The 25315-nt window shown below is 41.2% G+C and overlaps 1 protein-coding gene and 1 long non-coding RNA gene across 2 annotated transcripts in view; one reads left to right on the forward strand and one right to left on the reverse strand.

The window, feature by feature from the left end:
• Positions 1 to 25315, reverse strand: part of MICU1 (mitochondrial calcium uptake 1) — a 130777-nt gene that overhangs the window by 61694 nt on the left and 43768 nt on the right. The window contains exons 5-6 of the mRNA XM_083503116.1: positions 17915 to 17958; positions 1809 to 1923 (exon numbers count right to left, since the gene is read on the reverse strand). Of these exons, the coding sequence (XP_083359242.1) occupies positions 1809 to 1923; positions 17915 to 17958 (159 nt within the window). The remainder of the gene's footprint in view (positions 1 to 1808; positions 1924 to 17914; positions 17959 to 25315) is intronic.
• Positions 1923 to 10232, forward strand: LOC310706887. The gene is made up of 3 exons (XR_014526222.1): positions 1923 to 2283; positions 2455 to 8099; positions 8153 to 10232. It is a non-coding gene; the product is annotated as an uncharacterized lncRNA (long non-coding RNA).

Genomic DNA, 25315 nt, shown 5'->3' on the forward strand with positions numbered 1-25315 from the left:
ATCATGGAGCATCAAAAAAAGTATCCAGGGGGAAAAAACACAATATGAAAAAGATAAAATAGCCCTTCCTAGGGTATAAAGCAGCTATATATAAAAGAAATGTGTGTGTTGTAATCCAAAAACTCATTTTCATTGAATTTTGCAGGAAGTCCTTGCTCATTTCGCTGGACAAACAACATTTTTTCCTCTCTGCACTTTTCTGGGCAAGAATAAAGCTAATGTGGAGTTGCTATTTTGATGCCTCAGCACTTCTCAGTGCTACTCTGAAAGTACGAACGACTAATATATGTGCACAATGCGCACCAGAGAACAGGAACAAATATTCATATTTATGATTTGGCTTTTTCTTGCCAACAGGCTGTAAGCTTGGTTGCTTTGAAACGAGAGAAATTTCCTAACACACATTATTAGTGCAAACTGTATTTGTGTGCAGGTGGGGAGATTCAGGCAAACCTCTGCCAACTACTTATGCATTGCTCTTCTACTGTGAACATCCCAGTGGAAAGTGGAAAGGCAAGCATATAGGTAAGCATTTTCATAAGAACCTCTATAGCACAGTGAAAGCCAGGTGCTGGTGTCCCATAGCTCTGTGGCAGAGCACATGTCTGTAGGTAGGCAGTCCTGTGTTCCATCCTTGCTATCTCTAGATAAAACTCAGAAAGAGTCCTGTCTGAAACTTTGTAGTCACTGCCAGCAAGTGTTGTTGCAGGAAACAACCCCCCCAATCATTCAGTTTGTACAAACACGACACATACACACTCACACACGACATATGCGACGCTTCATTTAATGAAACGTCCCTGAACGTACCAACACACCAACACGTCCGCAGTGAGCCCTACCCAGTTGGCATGCCAACCTTGATGGTCCTAGACAGAAGATCATTACACTCACAAAGGACCTGCATATGGAAGTGGATTCAATATGGACTGAAACAAAGGACAGTGACCAGCCCTTCCCTCTGGGGGCAGGAAACAGTGAACTCCTCTTTATCTTCGGGAATGTAATCATGGGGAGGGGAGAAGGAGGAACCCGACAGATGACAAGACGCTCAGGTTACCACCACAACTCCTCCCCGAACCCTTTCTCTTTGTGATGTGTCCATGATGTAGTCATGATGTAGTCTTAGGGATGTAGCATGGGGGATTAGTAGCTAATAAAAGTTGGGGTCTTCTTTTGTTCAGGGCTTCCATCTTGTTTCACCTGGTGGCAGGTGGGAGTCCTGTCGCGACAGTCTTCAATAAAGACCAAGCCTACTGGCTGCTGTTTTGCTCTGGTATTCCTGGCTGGTGTTCTTGTTTTTTGTCCAAGGGAGCCCTCAGATTTCTCCGTTAACAGTGTAAACACTACTGATCTAGATGTTCCAATGGTCTGACTAGGTATACGACAACTATGGTAATTACATTCCTAGAAGGGCTCTAAAGATGCTTTGCTATCTCTACTGTAGAACCATAGAGTTGGAAGGGACCACAAGGGTCACCTAGTTCAACCCCTTGCAATGCAGGAATCTTTTTGCCCAACGTGGGGCTCAAACTCATGACTCTTGAGATTAAGAGTCACATGCTCTACTGGCTGAGCTATCCTGCAGGGCTTGGTAGAGTATAGAGCTGCTCTTTTAATATAAAGAAACTTACTAAAATGCCCTTATCAAATAGTTTTGATGCAAAATAAGCTAAGCACCTCTAGTTTAAAGATAGGCAAACTGTAAGGAAAAAAACACCCCATATTGCCATCATTTAAGGATTTATTATTATTTTTTTAAACACCCTCAGTGTTAATAAAATGATAAGGACAAAACATGTACTTACTGGAAAGAACCGTAGTGAGGAAGATATAGTCGGAAAAGGAGATCAAACCGCATTCTCCAAGTGCATAAAAGATGCTGTCTTCATCTGCAAACTTTTCACGTTCCTGGGAGATTCTCTGTTTTAAGCAATCAAAAGCACGGTGTTCCCAAGAGAAGAAAAATAAACTCAGTTTAAAAAGCCAGGAGTTAAAACAAGACCACATCTTTTACACTTTTAATATTGTTGCCTCTACCCATCCCTTTCCCTCAATAAACCCCCTCCTATTGTCATTCTAGATAACTTTTCCAGCCTTTAAATTTGTCAGTTGTTTCTTGAAGATTAAGATAAGAATCAAGCTTTATTCTCTATCTTACAACACACATTTCAACCCAGAAGAGTCAACTCAAAAGGCGCCTCACTGTTCCCTCCCACCAGCCTAATTGTTTGCAAAATGCCAAGGTATTCTATGGGCTCTTTATTGCCATTTTTATATACCGTATTTTCCACCCTATAGGACGCACCCGACCATAGGACGCACCTTGTTTTAGAGGGGGAGAACAACAAGAAGAAAAAAAATCTCCCCCTCTCTGCTCATAGGACGCACACACATTTCCCCTTAATTTTTGGAGGGGGAAAAGTACATCCTATAGAACGAAAAATACGGTAGTAGGCACAAGGAGTTTCACTGTCAGTTTCATGTTTCTGTTTGTTTGTTTTTTAAAGTAACATATTAGTACTTGGGATTGAGGGTCCCTGCTTTGAATAAGCAAAACAACAACCCTTTCAGCAAAGTTTCTTACAGCAACTACTTCAGTTGCAGTGCAGGTCTGATACAGACCCAAGGATGCCCCTCTCTGAACCATGGTAATGAAATTGGGAGCAGGCTACAGGAGTTATGGTAAACAATGGTTTGGGGTACATGTACACTGATGCAAGCCATGGTTAATGCTAACCATGGTTCCCCTGAAACTAGAAATTGTAACGATGGCTTGAAGTAGGTTTGCAGAACATAGCTTCATGAGTTAGTCTCAACTGTTGTTTGCATCATTGCACATTCAATGCAAAACCCTTGTTAACCCTAGAAATGGAAAGGAGAGGAAAAGTTGCTACAAGGAGAGAAAGAAGTAGGATACACCTATGCTTCACTCCTGATCTCCGCACCATGGTTAAGATATCAACAACATCACATCTGAACTGCACTTTGGTGAAATAAAGCACACTTATGGTCATTGTACTGCAGACCACACAAGTGTTCTCCCTTTGCCCTACCACACACACAAGATAAATTGCTGAAGTCAAGAGCGCTAAACCATTTTGACAACTGAAGATTTAAAGGCTGAAAAGTATGCACAAAGTGGGTTAGAGGTTGGGTTCTAAATTTACTAGTTCAGAAGTATTAAAAGACATCTCATACACACACACACACACACACACACGCACGCACAGAGAGAGAGGAAAGAAAAATATTAAAGGACGGAGTGGAGTTGTGGTTAATGTGTATGAAAACATGCAGGCACAGAAGCACCGAAATAGCAAGCTTAAGTTTAGGAACAATACTAGGGAACAAAGAGAGACACCACCAACAGCACACCAGGGGGCAGTTATACAACTGTCCCTTATCTGTTACCTCTGTCTAGCGAGGATCCCATCATATACAAGATAAAGGAAAGACAATTTGTTAAGCAATGACACTTAAAGCACATCGAAAGCACATCAAAAACATTGCAGCATCTTTTGATCTGTTACTTTTGAAGACCTAAGGAAAATTTGGAGCAATTAACCAGTCCTGGTTACTGTATGTTCTTAATTAAGAAATGTAGACAAGAGCCCCAAGAGACACCGTCTCTTGAGGTTCAGATGCCTATGAAGGTTTTCATCCCAGTTCTGTCTTGCAAAGCTCATTGTATTTAAATTGGAAACAGTCCATTGAATTTAGATAAAAGTTAGGCATTATCTGGTCCGCAAAGTTACAGCGGAAAACAGTAATCACACTGATTAAAAACTGCAAGTTCTAATTAAAGCCAAAATCTACTAAGCTTACACAAATGTGCACACAGTTCTTATTTTGTCAATGAGAGACTGCAAAAATGTCAAATGAGAAATCATTAACAATAATCTGAAACATTTAACAGTGCAAACACTTTTGGGGAATATCAGAATGCATCCTAATGCTAAGGGTACATTTTCAATAAACAAATGGTTTTTGCCTTACCAATACCATTTTGATACTGCTTTGAAAACAAGTAACATTGCGGAAAAAGTTTTACACGGGCTCATACTTAATTTATTAATTATGTTAATACTGTATATTTACCTCTTTACCTGAGATAGTTTGCAGATTTTGCATCTTTTATAGCATGTATTTAAGTAACCAATGCAGTATTTATGATCCAAGTAACTCCCTTTTTAACACCAAACGTTAGATGAAGACTATGTGCTATCAATGATATATGGGAATATAATCACAGTACCACACATTTGGACTACGAGAATTTCAGGACCCTGATGTTTATTTTAAGATTAAAGTTCTGGATACATGCATTTATGAACAAATTCCATAGTTCTATTTTTTTGGGGGGGGGGGTCTGGGATCTATTTAGATAAACACAAATGCATGGGCATATCAAGAAATCGCTGACGTCCCCCCCCCCCCGGATGGCAGACCCCGTGCCATTTCACAAATGCAGAATGGAAGGCTGAAATTCAAGAAACTCTTGTAAGGCCCCTTGGACACATGGAACTAGTCCCAAGGTTCCTAGGATCCAAGCCAATAATTTGACCCATCTATATTGATTAGCCATTGCTACTGCAATTCACTTTAAAGAAGGATCACGGCTGTGATTGGTTGGACCTCACATTCTTAGATGAGGCTCTGGGCAGATTTCCCACAATGCAATTAGCTTAGCATTCCTCCTCTATTTTATTATGTATCTTAAAGACTTAAGGATTTAGACAGTTATGATCCTAAATAGACTTGACTTACCAGTCTCCTTACCAAAAGGATTTTCCCATAAAGTGTATTTGCTGATTTAGCAATACCATTGTGTTGTTATTGTTTTTAAAGGGGGTGTAGCTTGAAAATTAAAGCATTCGAAACACTTTCAACTTCCATGTTGCACTTCTAGAAAGTTTACATGTGAATGAAACTTAAGGGGAAACCACCTCAATAATTATACTACACTTTCCTGTTCTGGATAACTTTTAAAATATACATAGTGAATGGGGGGGGGCTTGGTTACAATGGGTTAAATCTATTTTACGAAACCATTAAGACTAGGAAAGGAACCATATTAACCCAAAACTATTGAGAATTTTTTTAATGTCAGACTTCCACTGGAATTCATTATAGAATTTTCCCCTGTACTGAGAGCAATAGCTATTGATAGATAATTAGTATTTAAACATGGTCAGAATGAAAGATGCACATTTGTGTTATAGTCCTGAATACCACGGAGTGAGCTTCCTATTCCCTCTGCAATTCTGTATATTAATTCTACAGGCATAAAATCAATCGCTCAAGCGCACTCCATTAAAATGCATTTTCTCTTGTGTATAAAACTGAGTTCTATGAAGCTCAACACCGTCCTCCCCCAATGATATTTGCTGCTGCTCTTTCTTGCTGCACAATGCGTTATTACATTTGAAGGAATCCAATGCAAGGTATTTAAAAAGCAAACTCAACATGCAAATGGAGATAGGGGGAAAAGCAGTAAGTGGTATCTTGTTAGTGTTAATATACCAGCCTCCTCTCCTTATCACCAGTATGAATAATATTAAAATAACTTCAGCACAACCCTCACATTGCATGCCCTTTTTGCAACTGGATGCTAAATTAATTTCCAGCATCCAAAGCTAATTTAGTTTATTTGTCAAAATTAAGAAAGGAGTAAACACTTTATTATATGAAGCTCCCACTTGCTTTGGATATATTGCTCCAAAAGACCCTGGGCTAGGAAAGGCAGTTTAGCCTACTGAAAAATGATGAATTAATCAAATCAATAGGGCTTGTTCAGAGTGTTGATCGAAGTTCACAACACAGATAAGGTGGGGAAAATGCACAATTCATTAGGACAGAGATTATTTACAATAACATTTCTGGAGTTGAGACATCCTGTTAGCCACAAGCATACAAGGCAAACATACAGACTTAGGCATACTTCAGTTAAATATATATATATCACCACAAGCAAGAATATGCATATACAGAAGAAGTGAACAATTCAGTTTCCACCAAATAGATTTAGACCATCGGCTAAGTGAACAATCAAAGCAATGCTTCTTGCAGATGTTGCTGTACATGAACCATGCAGGAGAAGTGAATAACTATGACAAAACAGAACAGCCCATCTGTCAAAAGGACAGCAAGGAAGATTGTGAATACCCATTTTGCCCAATGGGTTGAATCATGGAAGGCAATACTTCTACGTATTTATCTTCCGGAGTACTATGATAATGTTGCATCTAATAAAACAGAAAAGAAATCCACATGTAGGCTATTGAATTCATTTCAGAAAGTCATGATATGAGGGGAAATGTTGCTAGGACTGGCCCTCTTTGAGAAATGAGGTAGGACAAATGTTTTTCTTTCCATCCCTAAGAACTTGGAAGTACAGGAGTTCCTCTAGCTTCCTGCTGATGTTGGAAGAAAGAAATAGCAAATGCATTGTCACAATAGCAGAAACCTGAGGGTAGTTCTACACTGGGCATATTTCACAATCATAGGATCAGGCTTACTGTCTGGACCAGGGGTAGGCAAACTAAGGCCCGGGGGCCAGATGTGGCCCAATCGCCTTCTCAATCCGGCCCGCGGATGGTCCAGTAATCAGTGTGTTTTTACATGAGTAGAAAGTGTCCTTTTATTTAAAATGCATCTCTGGGTTATTTGTGGGGCATAGGAATTCATTCATTCCCCCCCCCCCAAAAAAATATAGTCCAGCCCACCACATGGTCTGAGGGATGGTGGACTGGCCCCCACTGAAAAAGTTTGCTGACCCCTGGTCTGGCCCATTCAAGTCAAAAGGAGTTAAGGTGTTTACAGAAGGGGAAATGGATCCACCCACTCACGTACTGTATATTTGGGATATTCTGTTTTACTTCCTGTATCCCTATAAATAGGATTAAGGGGCATTAGACCATGTCAAACCATGAGTCCATCTTGCCCTGTCTTGTCTAGCGATACAGACTAGCAGGGGCAACCCAGGGTTTCACTACTTATATATTCACTGGCCAAACAGGAGTTGGTAGAGATGCTTTATTGTTCTATTCATGTGGCTGTTGAAAGGCAAGACAGATAGATGTATTCACTTGAACAAAGAAATATTTGCAGAGACAGTGTCCTCTGTATTGAGGAAGAAAATGCCTGACCTAGTTTAAAGTAGGATTGCCACTTTTAACTCAACCAAATAAATGACAGCCGGGTCCACCACCACATGAATGGAGCAACATGAGGACGACACCTGAAGGCCTTATTGTAAAGCACAGTCAGGTGGTTTGACTTCTTAGGATTACTGAACACCGGCTAAAAAACAACAGCCCACCAATGTCTTAATGGGATCTTCCTACCCAGCAATTTCAATTGTCAGAACAGATATAACATGGTGTTATGGGCTGGATTCAACTAAACAGTGGTGCTAGTGAGAGCAAGTGCAAGTCCTGTTAGTGCAACAGGGCTTCACCCCCACACTGTGCGCCCCCCAATCAGCTTGACAAGGGCTGTGGGGGGTGGGGTGGGGGATACCTCCAGAAATTGTTCCTTCTGAAAAGCAAAAAATGTTTGCACTGATAGAACACATGAATCTCCACAGCACTGTCCAATCAATAATGTACTCTGATTTATTAGTTTGTTTTTAACACATACTTGGCAGAACACGTATTTGAAGTGGAAGGCAAGACAGGCAATAGTTCTGGGGTGGGGATATTTGGCCTTCTGAGAAAACGTGAGTCAAACTCTGCCCTTAATATGCTTTCAACTCATAGTTCCCCAACTATGAACACACTAAAATTATGAGCAGGTGGCAATCTTAGTTCAAAAGTCACTAGCATGAATTTCAAAGAGCTTGGCTAAACCCAGAATAGTACTTTGCTCAGTAGCATTTGTGCACCCCAGTTAGACAATTATTTCTCTGTTAAGTCATGTAAAACTGACCATTGGTATTGCGACATGAAAGAAGGGGGTGAATGTTCAGTGATGCTATCCATGCCACTAATGCTTATGCTTCAATACCATTTTTCTGTGTGTGAAAATATGTGATAATCTTAAGCAATCATTGCATAGCTTCCTTCTCCAAATTTAAACAATATATGCTACATATAGTTAAGAGGTACAATTATATGCTGGTGTTTCGATTAATTTAATAGAACAGAAGTTTCCCCTCAGTCCTTAATAATTTGGATCTTATTGTGCATTCTTTCAGATTAAAGAAGCTGTATAATTCCCCCCCCCCCCGGGAGATGAATGCTTAAGATTCTGTGTGTTTTGAGTTTGCTGTAATGCCATTCTCTTTCAGTCCCCGTTGACCACATCCAGTTTTGCTACACAATACTACAGAATTCGATGTTCTTTCCATTTCATTGGCAGCTCAGGCAGCTAAGCACATATTTGGGAATAGTTTGCATTAAACTTAATGTGAATTGTTCCTGAGTAAATATGCATAGGAGTAGTCTGAAAAGATCTGGGAGAAAATAACGTATTTTAAAACCTTAGGTCTTCACTAGTTCAGTTCAGCGAAGACTTGCCAGGAAAGAAGGACCCCAAGTTTCCATAAGCGTGTTTAAGAAGAGACTGCATCTTTACCTGTAACGTCTTAATAAAGTGTGAACATCCATTTCTGCTTGCTACTTGACTAAACACTAAATCCAGGCAAGGAAAGCAGTTATCCTTTCCCAAGAAGATGCATAACACCTTTTCAATTAATACCCTGTATCATTTAGTAATTCATACAGAGAGACACCTTAAATGTTCCTCTGGCTCCTTAGTTCTGTGATGTGATGTTTTAATGGGTGTTAATTAAAATGTGTTAGCTAAATATTTTTTTAAAAAATATCACCTTTTTTTGGACTAGACTTTGCCTGTGCAAGTACACTTCATGGCCACAATAACTATGTTTATTGTGAAAGGAATGAGTCCAAGCCCCCCAGTGTGGCCAAAGGGACACGACTGGAAAACTTTGTTTCCAGTTTCATTTAATCATGGTTTAGTGCATATGCTTTGAGCCTCCATTTCCACCAGCCAGCATGGCCAATGTTCAGGAAAGATAGGAGATGTAGTCCAAAACATCTGAAAGACATTATATCTTATTGATCTTATTGCAAAAAAACAAAAAAAAAAAACAAAACAAAAAAACACAACCAAGTTTCAAAACCCAGTTTGGACCTGGTTTGTTTGGACCTAGGTTTGTCCTTATCACAGTTTGCAGCCATTACATATCATGGTCTGCTTGGGTGGTTTTAACTCTTTTAATTTAAATTAAAGAGTTTTTAATTAATTTAACTCATTTAATTAGACAAACTTATGTTTAGACAATGGTATGTTAAGATAATCATATCAGTTTAACAAGTCAAGATGCAAGCAAACATTTTTGCCCATGTGGCACAAACAATCGCAACCAACAAGAATAATAATAATAATAATTCATTATTTGTACCCCTCCCATTTGACTGGGTTTCCCCAGCCACTCTGGGCAGCTTCCAGCATATGTAAAAACACAGCAAAACATTAAACCTTCAAAAGCTTCTCTATACAGGGCTGCCCTAAATGTTATATAATGACTCATCTCCTTAACATCTGATGGGAGGGCGTTCCACAGGGCAGGTGCCACTACTGAGATGGCCCTCTGCCTGGCTCCCTGTAGCTTCACGTCTCGCAGTGAGGGAACCCCCAGAAGGCCCTCAGTGCTTGCTCTCAGTGTTCAATTTATCTCCTTCTCATTTTGTCAGAAACAGGAAACTACAGTTCAGAACAAGTCAGGCAATTAAGGCAACTTAATCTGAACAGGGAAATTCTCTATTCATAGTCATCTATGTGTATTTAAAGTTGTTTCAAATGTGTTAAAAACAGCTGGAGGGACAAGCAGGCCCCAGGGTTATTTTAAGAAGTTACTTAAGGAGCTTGTTGGTTTTTCAAAAATGCAAGCAGACACTGCATATTCTGGTAGCATTTGGGTTTAGCTTAATGTATACATGCTTCTTTTGTAGAAGTTTTTAATTCTAAAAGAGAACTTGTATCAGATTGTTGCTGTTATTTTTCTAAGATTGCATTTGCTGTTTTATGGTGTAATTTTGAGGTTTTAATTAGTGAACTCAGCCTTGATGTTTTTTGGACAAGCAGGATTAAAAAAGTAGACCAAATAAGTAAATTCACACTCATTTTAAAATACTACTCAGATATAGGACAGCTCTTACTAAAAGCAGCTCTTAAGGAATTCCTATGTAATTACACAACATTTTTTTTAAAAGAAAGAATTCCAATGATCCGTGACCAAGATATTTAATTTGGAGAGATCCACAGCAGACTCACCACATCAGGCAATGAATCCTTGCATCTAATTTTAAGAAATAAGAAATCCCAAGGCAGAGTCTCTGCTGCTAAATACAGCTAGAGGAGCATGAGGCAGTAACTGAATCTCTAGTGAATCTCAGATGCCAAGGTCAGATGACATCTTCCCTATCCCAAATTTCTACCCATAGCAACAATAAGTCCAAACTAAAAAAATATTGAGCAGGGTGGGAGCACATGGTATTTGGATCAAGTTGTGCTTTACTTTAGCTGTAAAATTATTTAGGAGAGACAAACCTTCATATGAAGTATCACAGCTTTTGAAGCCCTTTCTTCACTGATAAAAATTACTAGTAAAGCAACGGCCCAGTGCAAGTCAAAAAACTGGAACAATCCCCCCAAAATGTGAATATTGATCATTTTAAGCCAGAGGGATTTGCTTATCCCACTGGAACAACAAAACTATTTCTAAAGGTATCAGAACCCTAATCTACCTTTCCCTTTAACAATTGAGTTCATTAAAGGGTTAAAGCAGAACTTTAACTGGTGGTCTTCAGAGGCTAGAAAGAGAAATGGACATGTACCCACCCTTACAGCAACAGAATAAATATCCATCACCATTATTCTTATTTTTTAAAAAGCTGCACCTGAAATGCAAGACTAGCATTCTACAGTCAAGAGGAAAAACAAAACAAGACACCAATGTCCCAAGACCCCTTTCACAGGCAGCAGGAACCGAGCATGCAAGGGCAGAACCCTTGCAAAGAAAGCGAGAAGAGCCTCTTTAAAAAGGACAGAATCTATTTTGCATTCCCCATTACCGGTCTCTCTGAGCATTCGCAAATGGTTCTTGCACTTCCGTTCAAACAAACTATTTCTCACACCATCATATAGTTCATTCTTTCATAATATATCTGCTCACAATGCTGGATACAGTTGTAAATCTAAAGTGCTTGTAAAACAAAAATCCATGCGGAAAAAAGACATTTGGTTTCTTAATGTATTTTTACGTGTCAGAGACTGGAAGGTGAATGGCAGAATTGTCACTGAGCTTTGAGCATTCTCAGCAAAATTATAATTTAATCAATACAGTAATACCTTGGTAAGTGCGTGTCCTGGTTTGCAGCCTTTTTTTGGATTACAACCCTTCTTCTTCTTCTTCTTCTTTTTTTTTTTTGGATTACGAAAAAAAAAATTTTGAGGCCCCATTGACAAAAGCGCGCCTTGGGTTACAACCTGTTTTGGTTTACAAACGGACCTCCGGAATGGATTATGGTTGTAAACCAAGGTACCACTGAATAGGTAAGCAAACTAGCCGCCTTCAGTGCTTCATTCCAACGTGGAAGATAGCCCTGTACCATTTCACTGGAGAGGCTACCAAATTTATCATGCCAGGCTGCCACAGCTGCTGTGCTTTGGTGTGCATTCTCTATTTGCCTAGGGGGCCATGGGTGGACCAGATCGCCAGCAAACTGAGTGCAGTGTGATAGAACTCACCCTTGCAGAAGTCAAACTGGTTCTACTTCAACAAGACTTGTTCTTCTAGACACTTGGTACTCCACTCTTTAATAATGTTTTTCCTAAACTTCCCTGGTACAGATGCTACGCTAACCAGCCTGTAATCTCCTGGGTGCCTATTTAAAAATCGATATTACATTGACTAGTTTACAGTCTTCAGGGACTGATCTTAGGGGGATGTGACATAGTTTTGTTAGAGGACTGGCCATTTCACACTTGAAGAACTCTTTTAAGAACTCTTGAGTAGAATCCACTCAGACCCAGATTTGCCAGCTTTTTATTTTGTCAGTAAGGCAAGCTTAGTTCCTTGTCATCACTATTTGCCTCAGTTCCTCAGAAGCCCTTCCTGGGGAAGTTAGTTTAGACACAGAGATATGCCTTATATCTTCCACTGTGAAGAAAGATGCAGATAATTCATTCAGCTTCTCTGCTATCTCCTCATCTTCCTTTAGCACACCTTTGACTCCCTTATCATCCAAACACCCAATTACCTTCTTAGCTGGTCTCCTGCTAATAACGCATATTAAAATAAATGTTGTTGGCCTTTATGTTTTTAGCAAGGTGCATAGCCTTACAGCCTTTCTGTCAAAGTTTGCGTTCCTTTTTGTTCTCATTTGGACAAAACTTTCACTTTCTGATTGCATTTCTAATTGCAATTCAGCGCTTGTCAGTACAGATGTTCAGATGTCAGTGAGCGAAAGAGCCTCTCATAACAGACTTCCAAAAGTCTTCAAGTGCTGCGGAGGTAATGCCCTATTTGCTTAGAGCATAATCCTTCATATTAAAGAAAGAAGTTCCTCAGGGGAATGTTCTGTCACAGCTTCCTCAAGAATACACATGCTTGTCAAGAGAGGCAACTCAACACAGTTCTGCTTCAATTTGAATCTGTGCAGCCTTATTTAAGAGAATTCATCAGCATGCCGGACACTTCTCACTTGAAAAATCCCCCAAGGCATTAGAAGTGCATTCCAGGCATAAACATCAGCAAATGTAAGAGTTGGAAAGCTTTATAAAATGATCACTGCATTTAACTAGAAGCATATTTTTGTCATTATCCTGCTTTTTCCTCAGTTCCCTCAGTACCTTTCAGTTAAAATCATGAGGTGAGAAGCACAGGGAATGCATTTTAATAAGCTGAAGTATTAACTGCAGTCAGACAGGCTTTAACACTCTATTTACCTAAGGGAGACCCGTCCTTGAAAAGTTTCTACACTATTGATTACACGGAATAAGTTATACAAAATAGGTAAATCAATATATCTGATTAGCTCACTCCTCATTCATGCAGTGCGCTACCTTTCAGAATGCACATAGCTCAGTCTCTCTTGATCACCACCTACCCAGGTGGGAAAGGGCCCCACTATCAGCCTCATCCATGTGATTCCACGGCTGCTAACGTTAGAGAAATTGTGTGGATGTGACTCCTGAGATGATGTGGGAACACAGGACTTTGGGATCCTACCATGGGATAAGAGAAGAGCAAATTTAGGGTTATACTGAATGCATCCTTGCATTTATTTGCAGGTGTTTTTTTAAAAAATGCAACATTGTATAAATTGGGAGGGCTGGTTGTTTTTGAGATCACAGGCAAACAGAATTTATCTGCAATGGGAGAAAGTCCCCCATTGGCACTAGTTCAATACCAGCTTCAGAAGGGATTTTCTGCAGGACCACAGCAGAGGAAGAAAGCATGAAATTCCCCTTCCCAATTGCTCTGCATTATGACACACATAATTTTGTGGTTTTTTTAAACAAAAAACTGCCCATTAAATTTCTAAGATGTATTTGACACTTTTGCATGTAACATTGACCACAAATTAGCCTTCCTCAAACATCAATTTTGGACTATCATTAGCCCCAGCTAATGACCATGCTGACTGGGGTGGATGGTAGTTGTAATCCTACACAACCGGAGAGCACTAGATTGGTAAAGCCTGGTATAAACCAATATGCAATATGTGGGTTTGCGAGAAATGTGAATCCCTTCCCTGCCCTAGGAGGAGAGGAACAAAATGGGAGAGTGCTTGAACTGTGTACTTCTCATACAGAAGCTAATTTTCCTAATCATAGTTATGGCTACTGATGCATGCTAACAAAGTGATTATCATGTCTAGCTCAGCCCAAACACACCTCGTTTTGGAAGGCATGGTTGACTCTTTCGTGACACAAATCAGAGGTAGCTATCTCAAGGAAACTGATAATGTAAGCTGATTCTCTATAACTCAGTTATGTTGAAAGGAATTCAGCCACCTGTTCCATCTTCAAGTAGTTTGTGGCAGATAGATTAAGATAGCTTCAAAGTACAGGGATATGTAGTGAGAATTAGTTTACGCATAAAATTTAGAATTTTAATGTAAATATGCCCATAGGCCAATAGCTCCCATTCACACAAAATATAAATTAAGTATTTGTGGAAAAACAGATTTGCCTCACTCTCTTATGAATAGAAAGATAATTGTTTGATTTTATTAAACCAAAATGGAAAAATCAACCATTGCTGCTCAGTAAAAAATGATCACAAAAAGGAGAAGAAATTTAATGAAGCATCTAGTTGGTTTAACAAACGTTAAGTAATTCTGCGTTGAAATGACTTAATACTGAACTCTTGCGACAACTTTTTTGTTGGGAAAAGTTAAGTCTCCACATTTAAAAAAACAAAGCCTTTTTAGATTTCAAATTATGAAAGCCAAGAGTCTTTTTAAGGTAATGGGGGAAATAAGAAATATATACTGTCCCTTTTAAAAGGAGGTGCACATATGAGATCTGAAGCACAAATTGGTTGAAGCACATGCTGACAAGTCAGTACCTGCCAAAAATCCTGATGAGAGGGGGAAAGGTTAGGAAGAAAGGGAAGAAAATGAGCAAAGGTTTGGTTACAGAAACAAAAACAAAAAACAAAAACAAAATAATTACAAACTGTACATCGTTAGAGGAACCACAGAATAAAACAAATAAAGAAAAAAACCCAATTCATGTCTCAGGAACAAGATACTGCTGCACACCTTAGAACCAAGAAATAAAAGGAGGCACAAAAGGTCAGTGAGATTTAGGAGTTACCTGCCAAAACATAATAAAAATTAAAATTAGTAGTTACTAAAATAAAGGGAAAGAGAAAGAAGGACTTCCATAATTCCATCAGTTTATGCCAACAAAAGTAATATGCCACAAAGCTTTGACAAGAGCTGGGAAGTGGTAGAAGGGAGGCTGCTCACAGATATAAAACAATGTTTGGAAGAGCCCACAGCATCCTCATATTGCAAGCACAAACCCTTAACAATATATTTTCTTATGCTTAAAAAGAGATGAGTCTTCCCTGATGGGTAACATCTGTATTAGGCCGGAGGCACAAACCAATTAACCGCTGCAGTTAAAAATTAATGGCTAACCCCAGGTTAAAATCTGAGATCCAAATATATCACAGGCAGCTGTCCAAGTCCTCCTGTAGGAATGAGCGCTAACAGCTGAACTTGAAGTGGACTGTAAAGGGCACAGGCACATTTTTTGTCAATCGATACTTCTTCCTGGAAGATAGAATGGCCTAGTTCACATATAAGCCAAACCATGAGCGTGCAGGGTTCCCGGACAGATTGCAGGCGCTTTGCTCCTCCTCAATCCTGGCGCTCCACTGAAGTGAGCTAAGCCATGGTGTGCCTCAGTGTGTTGTCCATGCTTGAGGTTCATCTCCTTCTAAACAAGCCACCAACTGTAAGCACGGTTTATTCTTGGGTTACAGCTGGTGCCTTGTTTGGAGTAAGGCAAACCATAAGTCTGGGTTTAGGAGACATGCTGAAGTCAAACCATGCCTTAGCTCACAAAAGCAGCAGCAAGAACTGAGAAGGAATGAAGTGCCCACGATCTCCTCTCTAAGAGCCAGCACACTCATGCTCAGCGTTTCATGTACACTGAGCTATGGAAGCAGTATGTTGACTGCTGGTCCTTTTCAAGCTGCTGTATATTGTAAAGGCAAAAGCAGCAGTTTCGTACATATTGACATGCACGGCTCACAACTAATGCATTCCGGATTTGGGTTTTCCATGCCCAAGAAGCCACCCTAAATCAATCAGGACAATTTGCTGAAGCAAACAGCAAACAAAGACGTCTGGAACTTGACTTAGAGAGGGAGAGCAAATGCCCACTGTATATTCCAATATGGAAAAATATGTTCTTTTAAGCAGCCCAATGGAATTTCTCACAGGTTACGTCCTTAACAGTTCAAATTTTCTGTCAACGGTGTGGTAAATAAATATGCAAAGAACCACCTGACAGAGCACACCTGTCACAAAAAAGGTCATCAAAAAGAGCTGAAACAATTACGCAGCACAAATTCAGATTATCTGGATAGATTCAGTAGGATTGGCGGCATTATATATATGCACATAAATAAAAACAGATCTGTAGCAAGATCTGAAATTTCAGAACAGCCAGTCCACAGGGGCAAGAAAATATGCTTAGTGTATATTATTGCAATGTCAATTAGCCAACTTGCCTTCAGGCATATCCTTGTCCGCAACACTATAAGCAGCAGGGTAGACTATTGCATTCAAGATTATATTCAAAACAGTCATAAACAAAGTCTTGATCACATTCCAGGACAACCAAGAAATAGAAGGCTATACAAATTAAGGTGTGTGGCCATGCAGAGAGGATTAATGCCCTATTCTCCAGGCCCACCCATATTCCTGCCATCACTGCTGTGCCCGACAGCAGCTTAAACTGAGAGCAGCTCAGTCCAAGCCACAGTTACTATTGCCAAGTCAAAAAGAGTCCATCCTCCCCTTCAGCTGGCCAGGAGCAGAGGCAGATGGTGACACCATCCCATGTGTGCAATGAGCAGAGTGGGACAGGAAGGAAGAGACCAGTTCCACACCCTACGGCTGCACAGCTTGGCAGAGAAAGATGGTTCCCCTCCCCTCCTGAGGCAGGCTGGTGGGAATGGCACTCCACCTCCAGACTGAGCAGAGCGGCCCTGCCTCCGAAGAAAGGAGGGGGGGGAGCAGCCAAAGCTGTATTCTGGATGTCAGCTCTTATAAGCACAGCAGCAACTGTGCACTTCATTATAGGTCAGCCCAGGAATGAGACAAAGCAGGAAAGCAGTAAGCAAATTTGTTTTTGCCCGAGAGTGCTGCTCAATGAAATAAAGGGCAGGAGGAACAAGGAGGCAAATGCAGCTTTGGAATTCTGCATCTCTTTCTTATATATACAGTGAAAGAAGTTAAAAAGAACTCGGGGAGGGGAATTCCACCTTCCCATTGATGGTATTTGGAGTTTAAAAGTTCAATTTAACACGGAATCACTGTGGGAGGAACATGTTTTACCCTAGATATAACATTGCGAACAAAGCTATGTTTCCTGCAGGAAATACATGATTTGAGAGGAAAGATCCTAGTTCTAACGAAGATGGAGAATGCAACAAGCTGTGCTTGCTCTTGTGTGTCAGCAGTGGAGACACAAAGGATGTCTGCTCTCCCAAGGTGAGGAGGAAGGGGGAAATGAGGTCAGCAACTGCAAGAGTATCCGTCTAGCCTGAAGGAAGGGCAGCACAGGTAAAAGGGAGGTCTAAGAAGCTGGGAGGTTCCTTTCTCTTTCCCCATGTAGATGCATCAACCTCCAGCGCAAGCTGACTTGCACCCAACACCCATTTTGATTTTTATGAGACATAAGGATTTCACACACTGAATTTCTATCACAGGTGAAAAGAACACCACTCAGGTGAAATTATCCCGAATGAGAAAGGAAAGGCCACAACTATACTTTGGAAGCTGCAGCTAAGTATTAAAATTAACCGTGCTAAATCAGATCAAAGATCCACCTAGACCAGCGTTTTGTTCCCACAGCAGCCAGCTAGATGCTTATGGGAAGAGCTCTGTTTTTTATTATTAGATATGGTTCTGCATTCTTGGTGCTGCGCAAGCCGGGCCAAGAGAGGCTGTTTAGAATCTCAAATTTAGTCCCCTTCTCCATGGTGGCCCATAAAAATTCCCTGCTATAATCACCTCCAAAATCAACACAGCTTTGCTTACTGCTAGACAGTTTCACAGGCAGAGAGGAGAAAACAAACATTTCCTTAGTAGCTAAAATGGTAATTAGCATGCACCCACAGGTTTAAGAATCTCACCTTCCCATCATAGCGTTTCACCACATACTGATCAAGTCCGAGGTCTAAAAGAAACAAGAGAAAAGCAAAGGTTTTATGTAGCGTGGATTGAATGTTATGAAATATATTCACATGGTTCAAACATATTAAGCTCTAACCCAGTGTTTCCCAACCACTGTTCCGCGGCACACTAGTGTTCCGCGAGATGTTGCCTAGTGTGCCGCGGGAAAAATTTAAAAATTCGAAAGATTTTTTTTTTTTAAAGTCAAATTTTCGATTGGGGCGCCGTCACTAGATGACCCCTGGGGTTCCCTCCCTCCCTCCCACTCTGCGCCTCCCTCCTCCTCCGGGGAGGCCCTTCCTGGCTCTCGGCCAAGGCTTGGCGGCTGCCACTCACTCGCTCGCTCGCCCACCCGTCCCTCCATCCCTGCACCCGGCCTCTCCCCCTCCGTCCCTGGCGCGGGGGCTGCCGGGATCCGTAGTCCCCTCGCCCTTGGGCTCCGTGCCCGCGCGGGGTGCGCGAACTACGTTTCCCAGCGTGGCCTGGCGGGCCGGGCGTTTTGTTTGAAGCGCTCTTCTCCCGGCCATGGAATGAGCGCAGTGGCGGCGGGCGGGCGGGCAGGGGCTCTTCCGCGCAGACCCCGCGCAGCCTGCCTGCGCCCCCGCGGAGATCGGGCGGCAGGATGGAGCCCGGGGATCCCCGCGGAGGCGGAGCGGCGGAGGCTGCCCCCCAGGTAGGGCTGCATCGGGGGGGGTTTATTTTTGCAATGCTGCATCCGCGCCGGAGGGGACGCATCGGACCGCGGGGAGACCCCTTGGCGGGCGTGCAAGGCAATGCATGCGTGCAGGCGTTGCATGGAGTGCAGTGCAATGCAATGGCAACGCGGCGCCCTGCATGCATGCATGCAACTTCCACCGGCGCTCCGGACTTGGCAGGTGAGGGGGGTCCCCAGTGGGCGGCAGAGAGAGCCGGGAGGGCGAAGGGGAGCCGGGGGGAGCAGTGTTGCTCCCCGAGCCAAGCCCGGGGGGAAACTTCGGCGTCGTTGCGCTGGGTGTTGGAAGCGGAGGCTGGCGGGGGCCCCTCACCTGCAAAACCTGGTCGCCTCTCATATATTTCGTGCATTGCATTCATCGCCCGCTTTCTCCTCCAAGGAGCTCCCGGGGGCGCGCGTGGTTCTCCCCGTGTTATCCTCGCAACAACAGCCCTGCGAGGTGGGTCAGGCGAGTGGCCCAAGGGAGCACCCAGGGATTGTCCTGGCCAGGTGGGGTGATTTGAACCCTGCTCTCTGCCCGGTCTTCGTCCTCATTTAGCCCCCACATGTGCATGACTGTGCATGACTGAGGTTTGCCCCCCTCGTCTTGGCTATGGTGTGAGTCTGTGCTGTTAATTAATGGGGTTCTGCCTTCGGAGAAGATGAGCCAGCCCTCAAGGAGGTGATTATGTAATTTGCTAGCAATTCATGTCCCTCCCGGCGTGACGCTGCGCGCTGATGTCACGGGGCTGTAATGGTGGTGTGCCTCGAGATTTTTTTCATGAAACAAGTGTGCCTTTGCCCAAAAAAGGTTGGGAAACACTGCTCTAACCAACCAAAACATAGAAAGTACAGGAAAGCTCAGCTTAATAGTAGCTTCATTTTATATCTTATGAAATGTGTACAGATCTGGGGAATAGTAGCTATAGCTATATCAAGACATAATGGTGGTGCCACACCTTGCTTCTCTTAGAACAGAATACACAAGTTATTTCTCTACCCTTCCCTACGACCTTATACATTAACCTCTGTCCTTCAATATTTATACTGCCTTAAGCAACAGATGCCATTAACAGATTTCAAAATTGCCATCAAACTTTAAGTAACATTCATTTCATACAAGCTGAAAGCAAACGATGGTCTATGAGCTCCAAACTAAGTGGGTAGAAAAGGTAAATTTGAAAGATGCTGAAGGGAGAAGACAGTAATCAATAGTTAATCTTACAGAAGGAGATGAAACTAAGGAGCAGGTGCAGCAGTAGATAAAGGTACTAGAAATGTTGCAGTAACCTGCCATTTGCCTCCATGAAATACAGCGCACACAAAATGGTGTGCTGTGGGGGCGCAAGACCAAATGGGTTATAGTCACCATTTGCAGCTTTGAAGCTTCCAGCACGGACTCAATCCATTATACCAGCGTTCTACTTGCGGTAGCTAAATTGAGGAAGAAGCCAGGCACGCCATTTCCTCCATCACTGCAATCAAGATGCAATGAACTGGAACCTCAAAACCAGGAAGACAAATAGCAGCCGGAACTATTCTGTAAATGCTGGCAAAAGAGCTTTTGCATGTGTTTAAACAGTGCTGTAATATGTAGGTAATATAAGCCACACTCGTGCTTTTGCTTGAAGCTGTTCTGCTTGTGCAAGAGGGTCCACATCATCTTAGGATGTAATTTTACCTTTTCCAATCAACAGTCGAGCGTCAGATGTAAAAGAGCCTTCCATAAGCAGAGTAAACTCTGCAATGGATTGTCAGTGGTTCCAGGTGTTTTGTTACGCAAAAGGGTGGGCAAATGACTTTATCCGTCAGATTTAAGGGTGAAAAACTTGCTTAAACACATACAAAATTCAGCTGAATCCCAGAATGAATCAATTGTTTCTATTACGGTTCAACCCTAATTAAAGCTAGAAGCCAGGACAGAAAGCTTTGAACAACAAAATATGATGAGGTATACTAGAAAATCACAGGTACAGTGGTGCCCCGCAAGACGAAATTAATTCGTTCCACAACTTTTGCCGTCTAGCGAATTTTTCTTCTTGCGAAGCACGGTTTAAATGGTTTAACAAAGTCGCAAGACGTTTTCGTCTTGCGAAGCAAGACCATAGGGGAATTCGTCTTGCGAGGCAAATCGCGAATGAAAAAACCTTTCGTCTAGCGAGTTTTTTGTCTTGCGAGGCATTCGTCTTGCGGGGCACCACTGTAGTTATTAACATTGAATTATGAACCAGTAATCAGAGGAAGAGAGATGAAAGACTTTAAATGATTGGAAAGTTTGACATTGCCTTTGTTTGTTTGTTTGTTTGTTTGTTTGTTTGTTTGTTGAAATTTATACACTGCTTGATTGGGGGAAAATGCCTCAAAGCAGTTTACAAAAAGATAAAACTATACAAAAGTTAAAATATTAAAATAGATTAAAATTATTTCAACTTTCTAAGCATCTGCGTAGGCTTGTCTAAACAAAAATGTTTTTAGCAGGTGCTGAAAAGAATACAGTGAAGGCACCTGCTGGATCTCAATAGGCAGGGAGTTCCAAAGTGCACAGAGCACTGTTAAGAAACTGACGGCTCCTAAATTGCTGTTCCTCTTTACTATATTACATCGTGTTTAGTACAACCTTAAATGTTAGCAGATTTTGTATGGGAGGAAGAAGCAGCAAGGATTGATTCTGAGATACTGTGGAAGAAGTAGTTTATGAATAAGTTATATTACTATAAACTTAACTCACATAAATAGTTATTGACTGATTTAAGACTTGATATGGTATAAACAGCATGGGACCTCTGCAACATTGGAAACTTTAATAAGGTCCAGGAAGGGAAGACAGAAAACAATTCAGTGAGGATAAACTAATCCACTGAGCAAATACACTCCAACTGAGAAAAACAGAATGTAGAACCAGCTATGTTTGAGACAAAAATGCATGTTAAGAATTTCAGTTTAAACCAACAACCTGGTCTGTTTGTTATGTGGGAAGAATATGATCTGTATACTTAGAATAATTTGATTCACAGCATATGAGAAGATAGATTACCACCCTGCATATTTTGTTCTGTGTTATCACCATTGCCTACAAAATCAGACATTTCATTATTCATAGCTAAGAGAGAAGATAGGACTCATATGGAACAGCCATATTTGGGAAGATGCTTGCTAATGCCCAATTAAGCACTAAAATGTCTAAAATGCAATCTACTACACTATTAGAAAGACAAGGGATGCCAATTAAGTTTTTTGATGGCCAACTTTTACACATTTAAACACAAAAATGGGAATATATTCTTGAAATATAAAATGATTTTCATGAAGTTTAAATTCAAACACATGGCAGTATAAGATGATTAATCATAGCCATTAAATCATAAAAAAGACCTCAGAATGATACCTACAGAATGGCTATGGAGGACTCTTACATTCTTGGTGGATATGTCTTCCAGTTGAAAGATCTTGGTAGATGTTTTAGAAATAATACACCAGATCTTAAGGCAGCAGAACCCAGTGGTAGTTTTGCTGAAATGGTTGAACCCAAATAACGGCTGGGGGAAACCCAGCCAGGTGGGTGGGGTATAATTATTATTATTATTATTATTATGCTCCACCACCATGCATGAGCCATGTGTGTATGCAGCACCAATTCGGTGCTAACTCAATCATTTCTCCATTACGTGTTTAGCTTCCAAACTGGCATATTATGGTAACATTTAGGGCTGCAATCTTAACACCTGGGAGTAAGCACTATTGGATTCAATTGGACTACTTTTGAATAGACATGGTGAGGATTACCACCCAAGCCAGAACTGGTAACCAACCACAGGCATGCATATTCAGTCTATTTGTATTTTATTTCTTTTATTTCTATATACACATATACAAAAAGAATTCCAGATGAAATTTTAAATAATGACATTGTCACCTTATTACTCAAGACTGGCAAGATGTGGGGAACAGGGAGAGAAGGGGAAACCAGCAGCCGTTGATCAGCAAGGCAGATATATATCACTGCCACATGTTTATGAGTAAACATGATAAAATGCTTCCCATATATTCTGAAGTTCATGATGGTCATAGTGCAGGAAACAGAGTTATTAATCAACTCAGAAGATCTCTGAGACTCTCCTAAGCCAAGGCAATAAAATCTCCACTGTCATCAGCTTCATAAGCTGAGGAAAAAAGTTATAAGACTGTCAAGCAGTGCATTCGATTTGTGGATGCTGTGCTGAAGAACGATCCCAAAGCACATGCTTTTAATGGTAATTTAAGTTGAATGGGAGAGTTAAGCACCTGCTTGAATCTCTCCCACTGAAATCAATGGGTTCTGGCTTGATAGGGTCTAAAGAATTTGTGCTAGGTTTATTGCTATTTTATACAATGCCCTCTATGCATTTTGCAAAGAAGAACAAGTTTCTATCCCAAGCAGCTTATAATTAAAAAACCCCAGACAAAATGGAGACAAAAGAAGGAGAGGGAAACTGAGAAGAATTTGTGGTTATTTCAGTCACACATGCTTAGGCTTAGTAGGATATTGGAATTTGGGGTTTGTTCCAAAAGCATCATGGAAAATAAGGTTTGTTTGATGATGCTCTTGTGAGCACATGAGTCACCGATAAACTAGGCCCACGTAGTCCTGAATTTTGTTTTAACAGTGGTCCACCTCACGTGGTACTCACGTGGTATGGCAAAAGACTTTCCCAGATGTCATGTTCCCAGCATCTGGTATTCATAAATATATTCCCTCTGTACAGCAAAATGCCATTTACCTATTATGAATAATTGCTGCTGATAGTCCTGCCCTACCACTAGATTTGTCTAAATCTTTTAACAGAAAAACAAATTTTAATATGGAATGCTTTTTATAGCACATGAGGGACAAAAAGTGCCCTCTTGTCATTTTAAGCAGCAATGCCATTTCTTAAAATCCTTAGCTTGGCTTCATGTATGTGCCCGGAACCTACATGAACTTCTTCTCCTTACCTTCAACCCCTTCCATGGCCTCATAACTCACCACCTAGGGACCAAGACACCCCTAAATTTGACTTTTGCTTGTCCAGTCCACATTTGTGCAAAGGTCTCTTGCGCCCTCAAATGATTTATCTGCCGCTTTTAAAATTATATTTATATCCCAGTTTCTTTGAGGTGGTACACATGGTTCACCCCATGTTCTATTTTAACTTTCCAACAACTCTGTCAGGTAGGTTTGGCTGAGAGACGGTAACTTGCCCAAGGTCACCCCAGTCAGCTGCAATACCGAGTAGGATTTGAACCTTGGTCTCCCAGGTTCAACACTCTAGCCGCTATACCAAACTGGCTTCATATCTACGTGGGACTGCCTCTGCACAAGGCCACGGGTCTTGCTTTACTCATGAAACCCACCTTTACAGCACAATCCTACACATATCTACATGGAAGACAGATCCATTATGTCTCATAAGCCTTCCTTCCAGGTAAGAGTGGATAGCACTGCAGCCTAAATGCATTTGTTTGGATATTGTAGGGTCTTTGATATGACACTTAACCAACAGGGTAATTAGAAGGATGAATAACTGAGTATCATAAAATACTTCATATACCTAGTACCACGGAAATTAAATGTCTGTATTCTGCCATCAAACAAGTTCTAAAGAATGTTTATTTTTAAAACAGCTACTTCTGCCCAAGATATATAGTCTTTAGGGAATGTGCATAGCTCACATAAAGCATACTAAACAAAACTACTGTAGTCTAAAGTGAATCAAAATGCATTACTAACACACTGCACTTTCATAAGCTTAAAAAAATATGACAGCAGTTGGGTCAGATATTTCAATTTACTGGCTTCTCCTTAGAAATGCTTAAGTAGAGATCAAGAGGTATACAGGAGGTTTCAGAGAAACTACTTGGCAATGATCCTTTCACAAGAGTTATTCAAAATCCATCAGACAGTAACCCCAGGTCACTAACAACCTGTGTTTTACATAGTAAAGAGCCCCTCTCAGATCTTAATTACTTCCCGTAAGCATCCCTTCCCTCCTAATACCTGCTCCCTCACATTTTCTCTCAGTAAAGCCTGTCGTTATTCTGTAATAACTTAACTCTAACCATATGTCTGGAGCAATTGCACTGTCTCGAGACAAAACGGCTAATGTCTGTACGTTTCAATATGGGTTGCACCAGCAAAGTATTTCAAGGACCAATTAGCTCCACACAAGCAAAGCCAAGAATCTCACAAACCTCATTTAACCATCCTGATTTGGGAGAGAGAGAGAACTTCTCAGCTGAGAGAAATTGTCAGCACTTGAAGTCTGAGCAAAATGTAGACGGGGGGAAGTTATCCATGTGGAGCAGATATAATGTAGTGGCTAAGGGACTTGAACTATACTGTATAGAAGTTCCTGAGTGCAACCTCCAGTTGGTCTTATGTAAGTCCACCCCTTTCAGCCTCTGCTCTCTACCCATCTGCCATTTGAGGATAACATTCCTGGCCTAGCTTACAGGGATGCTGGTATGTGTTTTAAAACCCCCCCGATAAAATATGTGAAGCTCTTTGAAGCTTTGCATCTTTTAGGTCTACATAAATCTGTATGAAGAGTCTCAAAATACTTTTCTCTTTGCAACACGAACTTGTTCTATAATAGCCACTGTTTCTGGAAGGGCATATTCTAATATGTTTTTGTCACCTGAGCAGCCTAGAGAT

Source organism: Podarcis liolepis (genome assembly GCF_965112155.1).
Source record: "Podarcis liolepis genome assembly, chromosome: 5".
NCBI lineage: Eukaryota > Metazoa > Chordata > Lepidosauria > Squamata > Lacertidae > Podarcis > Podarcis liolepis.